At 39.8% G+C, this 19,346-nt stretch overlaps 1 protein-coding gene across 2 annotated transcripts in view; it reads left to right on the plus strand.

The window, feature by feature from the left end:
* Window positions 1–19,346, plus strand: part of prkcea (protein kinase C, epsilon a) — a 594,816-nt gene that overhangs the window by 361,776 nt on the left and 213,694 nt on the right. For both annotated transcript variants that reach the window (XM_043695660.1, XM_043695661.1), the window contains 3 exons: window positions 1,617–1,651; window positions 5,454–5,539; window positions 8,015–8,144. In XM_043695660.1, coding sequence (XP_043551595.1) covers window positions 1,617–1,651; window positions 5,454–5,539; window positions 8,015–8,144 — 251 coding nt within the window. The remainder of the gene's footprint in view (window positions 1–1,616; window positions 1,652–5,453; window positions 5,540–8,014; window positions 8,145–19,346) is intronic.

Consider the following 19,346-nt stretch of genomic DNA (forward strand, 5'->3'; position numbering starts at 1 on the left):
TCATTAGAGTCCGTGCCTTGTCTATAATGTTAATGCTGCTGCATTTCAAGAAGTATTTCAATGTCTTGAAGTGTTTTCTTTGTCCACCCCTTCATCACTGGCTATTGGAATGTTGAAAAACAGAACCTGACTGGGGTGATGCTTTTCAGCACCTGAGCAGTTTGAAGTCTGTCATACTTAGCTTTGCTTGAGTTTTGCCAGAATCTTGTGGAATTGGCTTCCAGAAAGGCACTAGCTTTTGTTTGATGAAGAAGAAAGTCAGCTACTGAACAATTGACACTGAAACTAAAACTCTGAAGTCTGAGTCAACCATTTGACAAGATAGATCACAGCAGATATTAGTCATTTCATTCTGTACAAAAGAACTTTTCAGCAGGTAGAGTTTGGGAAAAGATCAGAAGGGAATCCTTGGCATGATTTTGGCTGGGATAAGACATTAGTTGTTGAATCTACATGTATAACAGTGATGATTATACAAATGGGTTTCTTACATTCTGTGTCAAGTCCGAAAGGGCTGGACATAGACTGGAAAATCCAGAACTAAGGGGCAAAGTTTCAGGTTAAAGTGTTTGTCACTTAGAACAGAAATGAATAGGAAATTATTCATTCATAAAGTTGTGAATCCTTGGAATTCCTTATGTGATTTGGTTGTGGATGTGCTACCATGGAATAAGGTTAAAAATCACACAACACCAGGTTATGGGCCAACAAGTTTAATTGGAAGCACTAGCTTTCAGAGCCCCACTCTTTCATCAAGTGTTTGTCCTCAGGTGAAGGAGCGGTGCACCGAAAGCTAGTGCTTCCAATTAAACCTATTGGACCATAACCTGGTGTTGTGTGATTTTTAACTTTATACACCCCAGTCCAACACCAGCATCTCCAAATCATGACTACCATGGGGAATAGATTATAGGGGTAACGATCTGAGGAAGGAATTGAGGCCTGATTGGATTAATGGGAATGCAGGCTCAAGAGTTGTATGGTCTACTCCTGTTCTTATTTCTTCTGTCCTGTGGTCTGTTAGTCTTAATTAAGATGGAACTGCCAGCCCCTGTGAACCTCCTTGTCAGCATAGATCCTTGTTACAAAGCTGTATAATCAAATTAATTGGTACATAGAACCCAGGAGCCACAAACAACGAGTATCACTCATTTTCCATATGACTGAACCCTGAGACCAAGGATAGTTGAATTGTTTTGACATTGAAATCTGCATTACTCTCATTGCAATCTTAATGTACCAGTGTGTTCCTCCAGGAAGGACCATACAATAACATTGTACAAACGGTTCTAAAAACTATGCAAATGTAAGCTCTTAAAAGCATAGAAGTTACTTAAAATACAAACTACAGTAAAAGGCAACTTAGTTTTGATTTTGTGTTGTCATTTTTAATATCTTTGAATTAAAATCACAGACCAACATGATAGCTTTGACTAGCAGCACAATATTCTCAAGATAATGAGAAATTGACCCTAAATCTGAAATGTTGACAAATATTAATGTATCTTAGAGCATGTTGTTTGTGTCACATTGCAATTGTATTTTTGAAAATCAGTGTGTGAGTGACAATAACCAATAGTCTCACCATTCCTTATTTCTTCTGTGCTTTGTTACAGGGGAGTAATAGGTAAACAAGGATACCAATGTCAGGGTAAGAAATGAGTTTCAAATATCTCTGTTAAGGTTTATGTTGTAACATGTTTGATGTTCTCTGCTTTTTTGCTGTTCTCTTTCTGTGGACGGTCCAATGACTTTACAACAGACGTGCAATAAAACAGTAGATAAACATAGATCTCTGTTTGGCCACACTTGAACTTGTAAAATTCATCACTGAGACATTTTAGTGAGGAATCATGTAGCAACTGTACTTTATTAATGCATGAAACAGGCTGCACAGTCTTGAAAGCCTCAGCGGATTTGTTTATTTTCACCAAAAGAACATGAGTGAATGGATTGTTGCGAATGTCTCTGATGCATTTTGTGCTTTGAGCCCAAATGCCTGAAGGAGCTTTTCACAGAGCCAACAGAATGACTTGGAGACATCATTCGTATATGTTTTTAGCATGTGTGTTCCTGCTTATCTGAATAGTACAATTTTCCAACTCTTCATGTAGGATCTTGTGGGATGCTGCTAATGCAAAGTCAGAAGTCGACAGTACCAGGTTATAGTCCAACAGGTTTATTTGAAATCACAAGCTTTCGAAGCACTGCTCTTTAGTCAGGCGAAGTGGAGGGCAGTGCACAGTCACAATATATCGGCAGGGAGAAATGGCAAGATAATTCCAGGTGATTAAGAGTGTCAACAGATAAGTACAAATAATGTGAGTGGAGGGATGACCTATGATCCGATTCATTCAGGCAGAGAAATACTGATACCTACTTATGCTATTCCAGCCATTTAGTTTGTCTCTAATGCCATCTTATTTTTGATTATTTGTAATAATTTCTCTGCCTTAATGAATCAGATCATAGGTCATCCTTTCACTGGTTATTCGGCTGTTGACACAGCACTCACACCATTTGACACTTTTAATCACCTAAAAAGACTTGTTATCCAGCCTGTCGACACTCTTATCACACTGTTTGTACTATCGTTTGACACTCTTAATCATCTGGAATTATCTTGCCATTATCTCTCTTCCTATATATTCTGTGCCTGTGTACTTCCCTCCACTTCACCTGACGAAGAAGCAGCGCTCCGAAAGCTTGTGATTTCAAATCAACCTGTTGGACCATAACCTTGTGTTGTGTGAATTCTGACTTTATCCACCCTAGCCCAACACTGGCATCTCCACTTCATGGCTGATGCCAATTGTCTAATAATTAAGAGTATATTTTATCACAAGTAAATTATTTCTCAATTTGCTTTCAACAGAAAGTGAATGTAAAGATTCTATAATTGCAGCCCTTCAAGAGGCATTGATAAAATCTGCTGTCATGAAGGAAATTCTTAACTGTTTTGTGCAGTTTCTGAAGGCTTAACATTTTGGGTCCACTGGCAAAAACATTAACCTCCTGAAGTGGTGTATTGGTGTATTGATGTATGTTCAACATACATCATGAACCCCGTGTCATCCTTCCTGCTGCTGGATGCTTTTCCCTGAGGGGAAATCTAGTTGTATCATTGTAAATCCTGTAGGCATCAGCTGTTTGATGTTGAGATGAGTTTGATATTAAAATAGTTGTGGAAATCTCCAAAATGCAACCTGCTACTCAACACTGCTGGTAAGAATCAGCTCAATTGGAAAATGTGATTGTGCCACGCTACATCATCATCACAAAATATAGTTAAAAACACTTTTAAAATAGATAATTTTGATAACTCAGAACAAATTAACCATTTGACATTATTAAGATTAATGCATTACTGGGCAGGAAGGATCAGTCATTGAATGAATCTATGTCCAAAAGTCTAACAGTCATCCATTTTTTCAATAACAGGCTTGTTTATATGCGTTTTAAATCATTTAAAAATTTGGTTGGTAGAAATCAGTTTATTCAGCTCTTCAGTACTTACATACAATTGTCCAATTAATATATGAGAATACTTCTTAAGAGAAAAGAGTTTGTGTTATTGTTGACAGAGAATTGAGAAATCCAGAGAGACTAGTTAGCAAAGATTGCTTTGGCAGACACATTTCACATTTTTTGCTTTTGGCTTTGTACATACAACAGATGTTGGAAATTGACCCTAAATCTGAGATGTTGACCAATGTCAGTAAAACATTTATTCTGTAGCATTATAAATGAACTGATGTAGCAGCAGATCTCTGTCTTTACACTTTGGCTACCATTGTGTCATTGCACCAATGGGAACATTGGATGTAATTACAGCCTGTGCAGAATGTTGTACACAATCGTTCAGTTTCAACAAGCGCACAAACAAACACATAGATTGTTTGACTCTCATCTTGCTCAGGGTGTGTAACGTTTGATGGATTTTTAAACATTTTGGGAATATTGAACAAAAGTGTATTTTTATATGTGTACAGTACTACACTTCTATTTAACAAATTTTAATAATGAAGGAATACTGTCAAGAAAATAACATGAGGTTGAAAAATAGTACATAGTGAATCAGGTATGAATAATCATCACTAAGCTAAGTATAATAGTGTTAGAATATCAAAAATGCAACTTGGGCTGCATTAACCCATTCATAAGATTAGCTCCTTCAAGTAATCTAGAAAATGCCAATTTTCAGAGTGCAAACCTTCTGCTTGTGAATGGACCAAATTCCATTAGACATACCATATGTACTCATATAAAAATCGATCTCATGTAAACGTCAACCCCTTATTTTTGGCTAAAAAATCTTGTATTTTCCAGACATCTCATATAAAATTTGACTCTACCATATCACATTATAAACCTCTTACAAAGGAAACTGCATGTTACCATTAACCCATTTAAATGAAATTGCATTCATTCATTCATACTGGTAACTCTACTCACCGCTCTTTGTTTACTACATTGCATCTCTGTTCATTCATTCATTCATTCATTCATTCATAACTCTCCTTTGGCCACTTAGTTGACTATAGCACGTTTTGATTCATTTTACTCATTCATTCAGACCGGTACTAAGAGTATTGGTACTTATCATGTTTTGTTCAACATACATCCAAAAGATAATATCGTTAAAACATTAATCATTTTAATTGTGCCATTGTATCTGAATAAAAGTGAGATATATTAGCTGCAAATATCTTTAACTCTTTGACAAATTTGTTAATGTTGCTAATGTTCATTGCATATGAGAGTAAATGGGAGGGAAGTAGAAGAATTTGGCGGGAAAGTTCAAGATGCTTACATATCCAGAATTTAATAAACGTTTAGTTTTAAGTGTGCCATTATACCAAGCCATGAGGATGTTGAATAGTGTGATTTTGCAGGATTTCAATGATTCTTTGATATGTTAAATTTTCGTACCGGTATGTATAAATAAACTTTCCTACCAGCAACTCATTCTTGTTTCTCTCGCTTTTATCTGGTAATTATCTTTACCCTAATTCACTGTGTCTGTCTTCTTTACCCGGGATTATTTGAACGATCAAATCAACTTCTGCTAATAATATGGTATTTCAAATATGCAGCATGCATTTCAGCCCCTCAAAACTAGTGCCTGTGTATTAGTCGCCCCTATAAATTTAACCTTTAAAAATAGACTTAAAAATTTGACTTTTCCATGAGTATATATGGTATCTCTGGAAATGTCTGGATGCAGTTTTGCCGACAGAATAATAATAATGCTGATTAATTTTAGATGTTAAAAGGAAAAAGACAGAAGAGAGATCAGGTATCTCAGAACCTTTACTGACAATTTCAGTTGGTGGATTTAAGCTTGTTTTTGGTTTTATCTTGTTGCACTTCTACTTTCTCACCTTGATTAGTATTCGATGAAGTTTAAATCTGACACTGAATTAAAATATTTCGTTTATTTGAACTTGCAGTCTGTACCTGTGTAGTGCATAAGCGATGTCACGAACTTATCATAACCAAGTGTGCTGGTTTGAAGAAGCAAGAAGCACAGGATGAGGTATATATTTTGAATTCTGCAATTACGTAGAAATGTAGAGTATAGGAGCTGGAGGAGACCACTCATGCGGTTGAGCCTGCTCCGCTATTCAATATGATCATCTGACTCAGTATCCTGTTCCTCCTTTCTAAAAACGGATGTTTTCAGTCCTAAGAACAATATCCAAATCTTTTTTGAAATTATTCAGTTACCTGTGGCAGAGAATGCACCACTCTCTGAGTGGAGAAATTCTTCCCCTTATCTCTCTCCTAAAAAGCTAACTACGCCTTGACCTTGGACTTTGAACCCAGGTTCTGGACTCCCCAGTCATTGAGAACTACCTTTCCTGCATCTACCTGACCCATCCTAGTTAGACGTTTATATGTTTTGGTGAGATCGCCCCTCCCCCCATTCTTCTAAACTCTAGGCAATATCGTCCTAACTAATTCAGTTTCCCTGATTCTACCATCTCAGGAATTAATCTTCTTTGTGCTCCCCCAATAGTCAGAGCATCCTTCCTCAGATAAGGAGATTAAACTGCACACAATACTCCCACGTGTCATCTTACCTCACACAGTTTCAGCAAGATATCCCTGCTCCTGTACTTGAATCCTCTCACTATGAAAGTCAACATACCATTTGCTTTCTTCACCACCTGTTGCACCTGCTGAATTACTTTTAGTGTTTGGTGAATGAAGATACCCAGATCTCATTGCACTTCCCCATTTCCCAAGCTATCATGATTCTGATAATAATATTCCTGCCTGTTTTTGCGACCAATGTGGATAGCCTCACATTTATCTATGTTATGCTGCAATCTCCATGCATTTGATCGCTAACATAATTTGGCCATTATGGCCAATTTGGGCACACTGAACATTGTCTCCTAGTGAGCTCTCATCCTTCTTAACCACTCTGTGGCCTTTGGCACAATTGAACATGCAATCCTTCTCCAGCACCTTGAAACCATCTTCCAGTTGGGTGGATCGGCTTTGTAATTTTGCTACCTTTATACCATACTCTGAAAAAGATCTGTAGTGGATTCTATTTCTCCTCCAACGCCGTTGCCTCTGCTGTCTCCCAAGAATCTCTTTTAGACTTGTTTTCTCTTTCCCATCTACATGCTACACCATCGGTGACATCATTTGACAGCAGGTTGATTTCCTCATGCATGGTGAGACACGCTCTCTCTCACAGCACCAACTCTCCCCTCACTGCACTGAACTCATCCAGCTGCTTTTCTGACATCCAGTACAGGATTAGTATAAGTTTTCAACAACTAAATATTTGGGGAGATTGAAACAACTGTCCTTGCTCCCTGCCAAAAGCACTATTCCCAAGAGGACTCCAGCCCTCTTTCTGAAAACTGGATTGAGGCAGAACCAGATTGTCTACAACCTTGGTGTCATATTCAACCACGAGTTGACATTATAACCACATATCGACACCATTGTGATGCCTATTTCCACCTTTTCAATGTTGCCTAATTTCACCTCTCTCCCAGCTCACCTGCTGCTGAGACTCTCATCCATGCCTTTGTTTCCTCTGCCATTAACTGATAAAATACCCGCCTGATTGGGTTGACTATTTTCTATTCTTTGTAAATTCGATGTAAAGCAAAACTTAGTAGGTGTTCTAACTCACGCCTATTAATCTGTCATTCCTATGTCCCTGCCTTGCATTGGCTTCTGGCTAAGCACTCCTTCAATCTTTAAATTCTCCTCCTTCTTTTCAAATTGTTCCATGGCATATGCTCTCCTATTTCTGTAATCTCCTCTCGCCACGTAATATTTCTAGATATATCTGCTCCTTTAATTCAGGTGCCTTGACCATCCCCAATTCTGATCAGACTACATTTTTTTAGCCATACCTTCAGATGTTTGTGAGCTAAGTACAGAAATTTCCTCCAAAAACCTCTCTGTTATCCTTCCTCTCTTTGTTTCCATGTGGTGCACCTTAAACATTACCTCTTTGATTGAGCTTTTGGTCATTAATCCTTATATATATCATTATGTGGCTCAGTGTTGTATTTTGTTTACTAATGCTCCTTGAAAACACTTGGGGATGTTTTATCACATTAAATACACCATATAAATAAATATTGTTGTTGTAACTAGGTCAGTTGGACAACAGCCACATTTTTGAGAGGTTGGGAACAAGAGGAATAGAGTTTTGTTACATTGTCAACAGCATGATGACATTATTGGCTGAGCAGCCATGTTGGTCTCACTAATTTGCTTTGCCCTTGTGATATAATAAATGATAGAACAAAAATAGCTGAGCAATAAACCTATTGATGCTACATGAAATTCCAGCCAAGTTAACTAAAGGTACATCAGAGTGTATCCTTACGTCAGGTGCTCTTGTCCTACATGTCATTAATTTCTGTGAAGCACAATTCTGTTATAGCCCAGTGCTTCCCATGTCTGTTTTTTTTGTACAAGTGTCTGAAACCAATTCAGAAACATTGGCTCATATGCGTTTTTTTCTGTGCAGGTGGGCTCCCAGCGCTTCAGTGTTAACATGCCTCATAAGTTTAGCATTCATAATTTCAAAGTGCCCACATTCTGTGATCACTGTGGCTCTTTGCTCTGGGGTCTGATGAAACAGGGGTTACAATGCAAAGGTAAGAAGTCCATTCTCCTTCTCCTGTTAGTAAGTTACTTTGTACTGCAAAGGTGTAGAAAATGTCGACGATTATTCATTTTGATTATGTAATGATATTTTAATGTTATAACATTTTAACCAATGATATCGGCTGATGGAAGAAGAGGTCAATGAACCTGTAGAAAGGAGGGTTTAATTTATATAGAGCCTTTCACAGACCAAACGCACAATGTTCTTTTCACTTCTGAAGTGTAGCCACAGTGGTACAGTAGAAGTATGCAAACCAAATTCCCACAGCAGGTTCCATTGAGCAGCGGTATGCAAATGGCCAGGTATAGTGTTTTTGTGATGTTGGCCAGGCTACTGGGGAGAACTCCCTTCAATTTCTTTGCAGTAGTGCCATGCAATCTTTTATGATTACCCGAGAGTTGGGACTTCGGTTAACCAAAAAGGCAGATCTGTACTTTCATTATGTCTTACTTTCAGAGCTTCATGATGAATAGTATTTCTTGTGTCCTCTGGGGATGTCAAATGGGATTTAAAAGCATAAAAAAACTTCAAGCCCATCAGTGCAAGAACTCACTGTCCTTCCCCAGAACTGGCCACTAATTCATAATTCTGGTGGAAAACAAAGATAGACCTCAAGTTATTTTCAACCCTTTTTCAACAGTCTCTTTAAAACATCTTTTCCACTCACCTCTAACACCTCCAATAAGAAGTCTTTACCAGGAAGGTTAAGATCACCATTTCAGCTGTCTCTGCTCGGCCTCCCTCCTTGAGCTTTCTTTGCCTGGATTCTTGAATCTGCAATATCTTCAATTCCTCTCCTAATTGCTGCCATGGCTTTTCAAATTTTAGATTGCCCAGTAAGCTCTTTTTTTTTTGGTCCCATTCTCAGAAATTTTTTATTCCCTCAACTTCCCTTCCTGAGTGCTATTTTAGTTGATATTGTGAACACTTTGTTCTCCTTGGGTGCAGTTATAGAGTCATAGAGATGCACAGCACGGAAACAGACCCCTTGGTCCAACTCATCCACACCAACCAGATATCCCAACCTAATCTAGTCCCATATGCCAACACTTGGCCCACATCCCTCTCAACCCTTCCTATTCATGTACCCATTCAGATGCCTTTAAATGCTGTAATTGTACCAGCCTCCATCACTTTCTCTGGCAGCTCCTTCCATACACGCATCACCCTCTGCATGAAAAAGTTGCCCCTTCGGACCTCTCTTTCAAATCTGACATCAGCAAACCCCTTATCAAAAAATTCACCTTTCGCATCTTGGGGTTTTGCAAATGGCAAGTATCCAATCTCCCCTTCCTTTCTAAAGGTTGTGATTGTGTTATTGTCTCAATTTGTGCATCTTTTTCCTGCAACTTCATATTTTAAATTTTCCAGTCAGTTTTCTGTCCTGCCACAGCGTTGAAATGGTCCACATAAAAGTCACAAGTGACAGTAACCAGTGTGTATTATGTCTGAAATCTTTGACACAGTTGAGTCCCCAAACCTTCCCCAAATACCTCTTCACCATTGTGCACCTCAGTGGGATTGCTGTTCATTAGGTCAACTCACCCCAGTTGATTGTAGTCTGAGTATCTTTTTAATCACTTTTTCAACATTATCTATAATTTCCCAAAGATAAGTCCTTGTCCCTGATTTAACAGTTGCTTTAACCATTCCAGTGCCTCTGAGTTGTTCAACTGCTTGTTGTAGATGAATCTCAATTTCCTTCAGTTAAACATTCTAAGTAATGGTAATGATAAAAGAAACAATATTTTGCACATGCTGGGAATGTGAAATAAAAACAGTGATGTTGGATAGATACAGCAGCTCAGGCAACAGCTTCAGACAAAGGAAAAAAGACATTTGGGTCAAAGACTTTTAATTAGTCTGAAGAAACATAAGAGATACAACAGGTTTAAAGTAAATACACAGCTGGGAAAAGAGGATCTGACGAAAAGCAAGAAAAAAAGAAGCTCGGGATGGGGTGGGGGGGAGGGAGCGGGGGGTGGTTGACTAAGACAATGGTGCAAGGCACTAACTGGTGCCACATACTCTGTGGGCCTCATAGTGAATGTCTGGCTGACCTTTAAGAATGGCTAATCACCTAGATCCCAGCGAGTAATGTCATGCAACTGTAGACAGGAGGGAAAGCTTTGTTCAATTAGCTACTTTATTTCCTTGTGATAACCTCTTTTTTGAAGATTTTTTTCACTGCCTTTTAAGATTAAGGGTTGGAAGTGAATGTAAACTTCTGACATTGACATAATTAATATTATAATGAAATGATTGATTGACAACTTGATGAGAAGGTAAGAGGCTCCGATGTATTTCAGTGTGAATATTGAATAGTTATTTTTGTTTGATGACTTGAAGCTAGCTTCCACATGGATCATGACTGTTCAGATTAGTATTGAACCATGTTAGCTTGCTGAAGGGACCTGACTTCAATAAAGTTATGAGCCGATGTTTAAAGTGTTCACCCCCACTGTGTTGAATCTGCAAAGTCTGGAGAGCAGTGTCTGGGCTGGCTCCCAATATCCTTATTTAATGTCAATGATAATTTCTGAAAATGGTAATGGGGGCAGGAATCCCAGAATCAGGTCCCACACGCCACTGATAAGTGCCTCCCTGATTGGCCCAATTTGGTGAAAATCAAGGCCCATGTCGTAACACCATAAAACCATAAGAAATAGGAACAGGAGTAAACCATTTGATCCCTCAAGCCTGCTCCATCTTTCAGTATGATCATGGCTGATCTGACATTCTTCATGTCCACTTTCCCACCCTTTCCCCATAATCCTCAATTTTTCCTAATGATCAAGAATCTATCTACCTCGGCCTTAACTAGATATGGCTCTGCCCCCACAGCTCTCTACGTCCAGGAATTCCAATGACTCTCAACCCTCTGAGAGAAGAAATTCCTCCTTTTCTCAGTCTTAGGTTGATACGCCTTTATTCAGAGACTAGAATTGAAATTAGGTTTTATTGTCACATGTACTCAAGTACAGGGACACATGAGTACAGTGAAAAGTGTACAAAGTTGCCATTTCCTGTGCCATTATGCCCTCTGGAGCCAGACTGTCCCATGAGGGGAAATATTATCTCAGCATCTACTCTGTTAAGCCCCTTTAAGAAATGCATGTGTTTCAATGAGGTCATTGCTCATTCTTCTAAACTGGAATCCCAACCTCTTTTATCTTTGTTCATAAGCCATTCCCTCCATATCAGGAATCATCCCAGTGAGCCTTCTGTGAACTGCCTCTAATGATATGCTGCCTCTCCTTAAATAAGGGGACCAAAACTGCACATAGTACTCCAGATGTGGTCTTACTAGCACCTTGTATAGTTGCAGTAAGACTTCCCTACTCTTATACTTCAACCCCCTTGAAATAAGGGCCAACATTCCATTAACCTTCCTGATAACCTGCTGTATCTGTGTGCTCTCTTTATTTTTCATGTACAAATATCTCCAGGTCCCTTTGTGATGCAGCTTTCTGTAGTTTTTTTTTCCATTTAAATATTATTCTGTTCTTTCGCCCCCCCCTTTCCAAAATGAACAACTTTGCATTTTCTCACATTATACTCCATTTGGTAACTTTTTGCCCACTTACTTAACCAATCAGCATCTATCTGAAATGTATTTGTATTCCTCTCACAACCTGCCTTTCCCCCCATTTCATTGTCACAGGGAAGGTACTGGCCGAGTGGTATTATTCCTCGACTGTTAATCCAGAGACCCAGGAAATGTTCTGGGAATCCCGCAATGGAAGATGGTGGAAATTGAATTTTTAAAAATCTAGAATTCAGACTCTAATGGTGACTATGTATTGTTGGAAAAACCCATCTGGCTCACGAATGCCTTTTAGGGAAGGAAACTGTCCTCCTTCCTGTTCTGGCCTACATGTGACTCCAGACCCATAGCAATGTGGTTGACTCTTAACTGCCCTCTGGGCAATTAGGGATGGGAAATAAATGCTGGCCCAGCCAGCGACACCCTCATCCTGTGAACGAATTCAAAAAACTTAAAGTTTGGCGACAGTACATTGACTTCCTTCCTCCAAGTCATTAATATATATTGTTAGTATCTACAGGCCCAGCACTGATTCCTGTCGAACCCCACTGGTCACGGGTCACCATCTGAAAAAGAACCCCTTAACTCCACTCGCTGTTTCCTGCCCATTAGCCAATTCCCTATTCATGCCGACATACTACCTCCAACGCTGTGGGTTCTTCTCTTATGACTTAATCTTTTGTGAAGTACCTTGCCCAATGCCTTCTAGAAGTTAAAATACAATACATCTACTGGTTCCCCTCAATCCACCCTAGTAGAGAGCTCCTCAGAAATCTCTAATAAATTAGTCAGACATGACTTCCCTTTCATGAAGCCATGCTGACCCTGCTTGATTAGATTATGATTTTCTAAATGTTCTGCTATTACTTCCTTAATAATTGATCTTGTTCACTGCAATTTCATCCTCACCCAGCCATTGCTGTTAGCTGAAAAAGACTTGTAATCTTGGTACCTGACTCATGCTGAGTTGAAATGCTGACTCTATATATTCTCCTTCACCACATATCGACCACCTTGACTTCCATAATGTTGTCTGCCTGTCCTCCTACCTCAAACCGCAGTAGTCCTTTGTTACTTGCAAATTTAACTCTTCCAACGTTCTTCCACATGGCCTCTTATTATCCACCCTCTGTAAACATTAGCACATGCTAAATGCTTCTGGCCATATCCTGAACTACAGCAGGTCCAGCTCAAACATTACTCCTGCAAACATGACCTACACTTTCTCTCAACACATCCAATGCAATCAATTTAAAATCTCAGTCGTGATGTTTATATCCCTACACACTCTTGCTGCTCCCTACCGTTAACCCCCTCTAGTCTACTATCCCATTTTCTCTATACCTCGGATTCTCTCTTTCTTTGCGAGCAACCCCCATCCCACTTCCCTCAACACAGCCATATAAATATAAACATGAAATCGATGTTGTAAACCGCAAACATTTGAAAACATTAGAAGATACCGTAGTTTTCTGCATTGGTGCAAAAGCTTGTTTTCCTGCAGGTGGCAGTGTATGACACCATTAACATGCCTAGTGAATGGTTTCCTTTTGGAGAGAAAGATGCCTCAGAATTAACCTGTTTACAGATTTGAACGCAGAACCAGAATTGAATGCAGTTTTCCAAAAGTGATTAGGCAATAATATCATTAAGCCGTTACATCTCTCTGATTAAGGCCCCTTGATTCTGTCAGATTACGAGAATCTGGAATTCACAACCGTACTCAGTGATTAAGCATTTTCATCCCTCTGGGGTCAAGAAATTTAAAAATTCACATGAACTTTGTCCTCAGACGCTGATCCCTTATCCCACACATTAATTCCAGAAAGGGAAAATAATCAATTCTATCCAGTGTTCTCAGAACCTTATTTCTTTTGAAGAGATCACTTCTCTGAATTTCAGACAGTATAGCTGCATTGTAGTGGCCTCCCATGATAATTCTGTCATCCCAGGAATCAGTTGAGTGAACCCACATTGTAGCCCCTTTAAGGTAAATCTAACCTTAAGCATGGAGACCAAAATGTTATGTGTTGTACTGTATTTTGGATATGGTGTCATAATTGTTATTATTAGATTGTGGGAAAACTGTCACATTGGTTGCTGTGGTAGCTGAAAAAGCTTTGTAAGTTTTTAAATCCATCATCAGTTCTCCTGGGGAACAAGGGTAATACCTTTGAGAGAGAACCAGAAAGAAATAAAACTGAAAGTAAAAATTAGACTCCCCTGGTGATTGTAAAACTAGTAGAACATCCAAATATCACGGTGTAAAACTAATTTAGTTAATGCTTCGGTCAGACTGGTCCTTTTGGCAGTTCCCCCTGACAGGGCTCAAATAGGTTCCTTCCTCATTTCCAATCCATCCTTCGTTACAGTTTATAATGGTGCTGTAACCCAGTGCCACACTGTGTTTATCCATATATGTAATGTAACAGTTAACTTTGCCAGTATGACATATCTCAGAAATTCTACAAAATTCCCCTTGAATATGCTGTCACTGCTGATATATTTACAAGTTAAGAACTCGAGGAGTATTGATAAAATAATTACCCTGAACCACATACACCTTCTGCCACTGGATTTGTCATTGATCAAAGCAGTTTTAGAAATTATATCACACCTTAGAGATGAAAGAATCCAGGGGTTTTATTCCTCATCAACTTTGTGACTTGCTTTGCCACATTTCTGCATTAAATCTTTTGTTAAATAGCACAGCAATATGGAGAATTTAAGATTCCATCTAATGCTGACTTTGAGTGTTACATTTATTTTCCAATGAATAGTTGTAATTTTTCACATAAGGTTTGACCTTGGTAATTCAAGTTTTCCATCTGCTATTAACTTCAAACATTAATCTATTTTTCTATTAATAATATTAGTAAAACAAATAATACGTTAGTTATATGTATATTTATCTGTATAGATCTAATAAGCATAACATAAGCCCAAACTGATTCCTCAAAGAAATGGTGCCTATTTGTCTCATCCAAAGAGTTTTGTTCAGCTCCTGGGGGAGGAGTTAGTCCCATCACACTCCAAACACAAACTGTAACGCGAGGAGACCACGCACCCTGTAAGATGCAGACCTCATGTCAGGTTTGGTGTGGCTACAAGGTTCAGGCTTGGTTTATAATAGGATAGTAACTGAGTCTAAGCTGAAACTTTATTGCTGGAACAGCACAGCAGGTCAGGCAGCATCTAGGGAACAGAAGATTCGACGTTTCGGGCACATGCCCTTCTTCCAGCGTCTGCAGACCTCACTTTCTCCTCCTAGTAACTGAGTCTAACCAAGACAATTACACGGGATTGTTACTCACATTAAGGTGTTCAGAAAAGACTCACAAAGCTAAATAAGTGAGATTGTTTATCTTTTAAATTTGCTGAGGTGTGCTATAACTGATGGGTACAAAAATGTCACTCATGGTGAAAATATTGTGATAACGTTACTTGCATGTGGCATCACCAATGAATAGCAAACCTGGCTGTTTTACAATTAAGGTAGCAATCTTAAATTGAAAGACAACCATGTCTATCATAAAGCTTGGCACAGTGTGCAAATCTCATTACCTGTCTAACTTTCCCTTTTTTAAGATGCCCCTTAAAAACTACCTCTTTGACAAAGCTTTTAGTCACCTGTTCTGGCAATTCCTTATTGTCTTGATGTCTAATTTATTTCGTTAAATACCTTGGAACATTTTACTGCAGTAAAGATGTTTTGTAAATGCGAGTTATTGTGTTACTGTTGCAAAGACCTGGATATTTCAGAAAGCAAGTAAAACTAGTACATCAGGTGATTTTAGTACCATTGAAGCCATTCAGTACAATAATGACTGATCATTTGCCTTAACTCCACTTTCTTGCCTATTCCTCATGGTGGACCGCTGACAAAAGCCCTGTGCTGTCCCTTTGGTGGGCGGCACGGTGGCACAGTGGTTAGCACTGCTGCCTCACAGCGCCAGAGACCCGGGTTCAATTCCCGCCTCAGGCGACTGACTGTGTGGAGTTTGCACGTTCTCCCCGTGTCTGCGTGGGTTTCCTCTGGGTGCTCCGGTTTCCTCCCACAGTCCAAAGATGTGCAGGGTCAGGTGAATTGGCCATGCTAAATTGCCCATAGTGTTAGGTAAGGGGTAAATGTAGGGGTATGGGTGGGTTTCGCTTCGGCGGGTCGGCGTGGACTTGTTGGGCTGAAGGGCCTGTTTCCACACTGTAATCTAATCTTTAAGGGAAGGCCTCGCCTTTCTTGTTCTACCTTGGTACTTGACATGCAGGTGGCTGGCCTTTCACTGGGAACAAGGTCTCTTCAGAAAAAATCCCATATCCCCAGAGCTGCTGGCCAGCTGGAGGTACTACTTGAGGCCTGGGATTATCCCAGGATCCCAGACCCAGGGTGGTGGGACATGTGTCAGCGGACAGGGGATAAGGGGGATGGGGTTTGGCAATAGAGTCAGAGGGGCAGCTCCTGTGACCTGCAAGCGGCTCCACCTTGCTTGGTGTGCTCTCCACGATATTCAGTGCCACAACCTCCACCAGCTAGAGGCTGAGAGTTCACACAATCCTCAGAAAAACAATTCTCCTAGTTTCTGTCCTAAAAGGGCAACACCTAATTCTAAAACAGTGCCCTGTGGTTCAGCAGTGACCCAAAGGAGGGACATCTTTCTGTGTTCACAATTAACATTCAGGATCATACACAATTCTGTCAGATCTCCCCTCATCTTCCTGCACAGCTTAGTGGAAACAAACCCAGCCTGTCTAAACTTCCCTCACTAGACAATCTGCTCATTCAAAGTATCAATTTAATAAACCAACATTTACTCTGTAACTAAGTAAATAGTAAGCCCTTGCTTGCCATTTGGCTAATAACAGCACTGGAGCAATGAGACCATTAGCTGGGAACTAGTTGCTCACTCAAAGGCCTCTATTGACGGTGAGACTGGAAGGTGGTCTACAGGCCTTCCACCACAGACTTTATCAGAGTGACAATGGGAAGATGATAAGGTCCCCACTGCCACGCTAGCACCTAATTAAGTGGCCCTAAAACTACCAAACCCATTATGAACACATGATTCTGCCTCTTATGCCACAAGAGGCCTGCAATTTATCTATCAGCTTGAATAAGAATGGGACTGTACCAAAATCTCTCAGCAGATGGCAGTCACATGAAGCCCAATCAAACGTGTGCAGATTTTTCAACCAGTAATTTTCAAGGTCATGAATGTAAAAGAGACTTGTTACATTGAGCTGGTGTTTATAGCTGAGCATATAAATGACAGGCAGGCAGTGAAGAAGAAAGAGGAGAAAGTAAGTGTGTCACAGGAGACGCTTAATCTTTTTTTAACTAATGAACAATGATATTGAATTTACAGCTTGTTAAAATATCGGGTAAAGACAGACATAGAATGGAAGTGGAATGATCATCAAAAATAAAACTGTTAAACTAAATGAAGATCTGCCATTACATTTGTAAGATAGTACAAACAATAATACAAAACACATTAACTGATGAGGGATAACAATAGAAAATGAGATGGCAGAAGCAAAGTATATGGAAAGTAGCAACAATTATGAAAGTGAAGTGATTACTGGATTCTGATATTGCTGAACAACTTGATTAAAAATAGACTGGAGCACTATTGAGGCAAATAAGAGACTCTGCTATGTGTTACACTGCAACATGGCCTTTTGAGGATTTTGGGCAGAACAAAGCCAAGCAGAAAGAAGGGACAAAAATGCAACTGGAGTGAATGTCACATTATACTTACTTAGTCATATGCCATTTGAGTGAGGTCTTTTAAAATGGTCCTCAGTGCCTCTATGTGAGTGTTATATGTATTCAGCATCCTTCTTTTTGCAACAGGACCCCAAAGATCTGAGTCCAGAGGCTCACGAGCTGGAAGCTGACTTCTGTGGAGCATCTGCTCCACATTGTGAGACCCCATTTTCACCTCTTGAATCTTCAAGCTTCCTTCTGTGTTCTGTTACCAAAGAGAAAAACCTTCCTTAGAACTATCAACAGTCCCCTGGGTGGATTTATCTAGGTTGGTGAGTGACAGAGTGAGTGAGGAGGGGTGGATTAAGGAGTGCTGAGGATATGGTTGCTTGAGCAGAGATGAAGGTAAATTCACTCTTTCTATCCTGTCTTCCTTCTCATTAGGGCATTTTGCCTTGGATTGTTTGGAGAAAATGGAAATGAGAATACCTTCCTGAAAGTTCCTCTATAGCTTTTTGGAAAATAGGAACAGCTGTATGCCATTCAGTCCATCTATTCTGTCCCATCATTTTGTCAGATCACAGCTGAGTGGGAGCTCATTTTGATGTATCTAACTTTTCTTCATCCCGATCAATGCCTTTAACTAACAAAAACAAATCTATCAATTTCAGTCACACAGATATACGGCATGGAAACAGATCCTTCGGTCCAACTCATCCATGTCGACCATATATCCTGAATAAATTTAGTTCCATTTGCCAGCATTTGGCCCATATACCTCCAGACCCTTCCTATTCATATACCCATCCAGATGCCTTTTAAATACTGTATTTGGATCAGCCTCCACCACTTCCTCTGACAGCTCATTCTGTACACACACCATCCTCTGCGTGAAAAAGTTGCCCCTTAGGTCCCTTTTAAATCTTTATTCTCCCATCTTGAACCTATGCCCTTTAGTTTTGGACTTGCCCACCCCTGGGAAAAGACTTTGGCTATTCACCCAATCCATGCCCTTCATGATTTTATAAACCTCTGTAAGGTCACCCATCAGCCTCCAACGCTCCAGGGAAAACAGGCCCAGCCTATTCTGCCACTCCCAAAGCTCAAATCCTCCAACCGTGGCAACATTCTTGTAAATCTTTTCGACACACTTTCAAGCTTAACAGCATTTTTCCTTTGGCAGGGAGCTCAGAATTGAATGTGGCCTAACCAATGTGCTGCATAGCCGCAACATGACCTCCCAACTCCTATACTCAATGCACTGATCAACAAGGACAAGTGCACCAAATGCCTTCTTCACTACTGTGTCTACCTGTGACTCCGAACCTGCACTGCAAGGTCTCTTTGCTTGACAAAACTCCCCACGGCCCTATCATTAAGTGTATAAGTCCTGCCATGATTTACCTTAGCAAAATGCGACACCTCACACTTATCTACATTAGATTCAATCTGCTACTCCTCGGCCCATCGGTCTTGAAATTTTAAATTGTCCTAAAAGAACTGTCTTTTAGATTTTAAATACTCTGGTGTATACAAAATGCTTCTATATGATTTAACTCTGATTTTAAGAGTATTGACTCTTGTTCTGGATTATCCCACTGGAGGAGATTGCACATTTGTAGCAATTCTTTCAATTCCCTTCATCTCCTTGAGCATTTTGATCAATCTTCAGCTTTTCAAGCTCAAAACAAGTCAATCCAGTCCGCTCTCAAACTGATATCATTCCAGTGCGTCTGCAATGTACCCACACTAAAGCCAATCTTCCTAAGGAATGGTGGCCAGAGCTGAATGCAGTACTCCAGGTGCTGTCTCTTTGAAGCATCCTTACTTTTCTTTACAAAGTCATCTGTTCAAGAGGTTAATAGGCAATGGAAGCACTCCTGGTGTTAGCAAAATTAGAGAATTGACCAACAGGCAGGAAATAGAGTGAATATAAACAG

The sequence above is a fragment of the Chiloscyllium plagiosum genome, chromosome 9, assembly GCF_004010195.1.
Source record: "Chiloscyllium plagiosum isolate BGI_BamShark_2017 chromosome 9, ASM401019v2, whole genome shotgun sequence".
NCBI lineage: Eukaryota > Metazoa > Chordata > Chondrichthyes > Orectolobiformes > Hemiscylliidae > Chiloscyllium > Chiloscyllium plagiosum.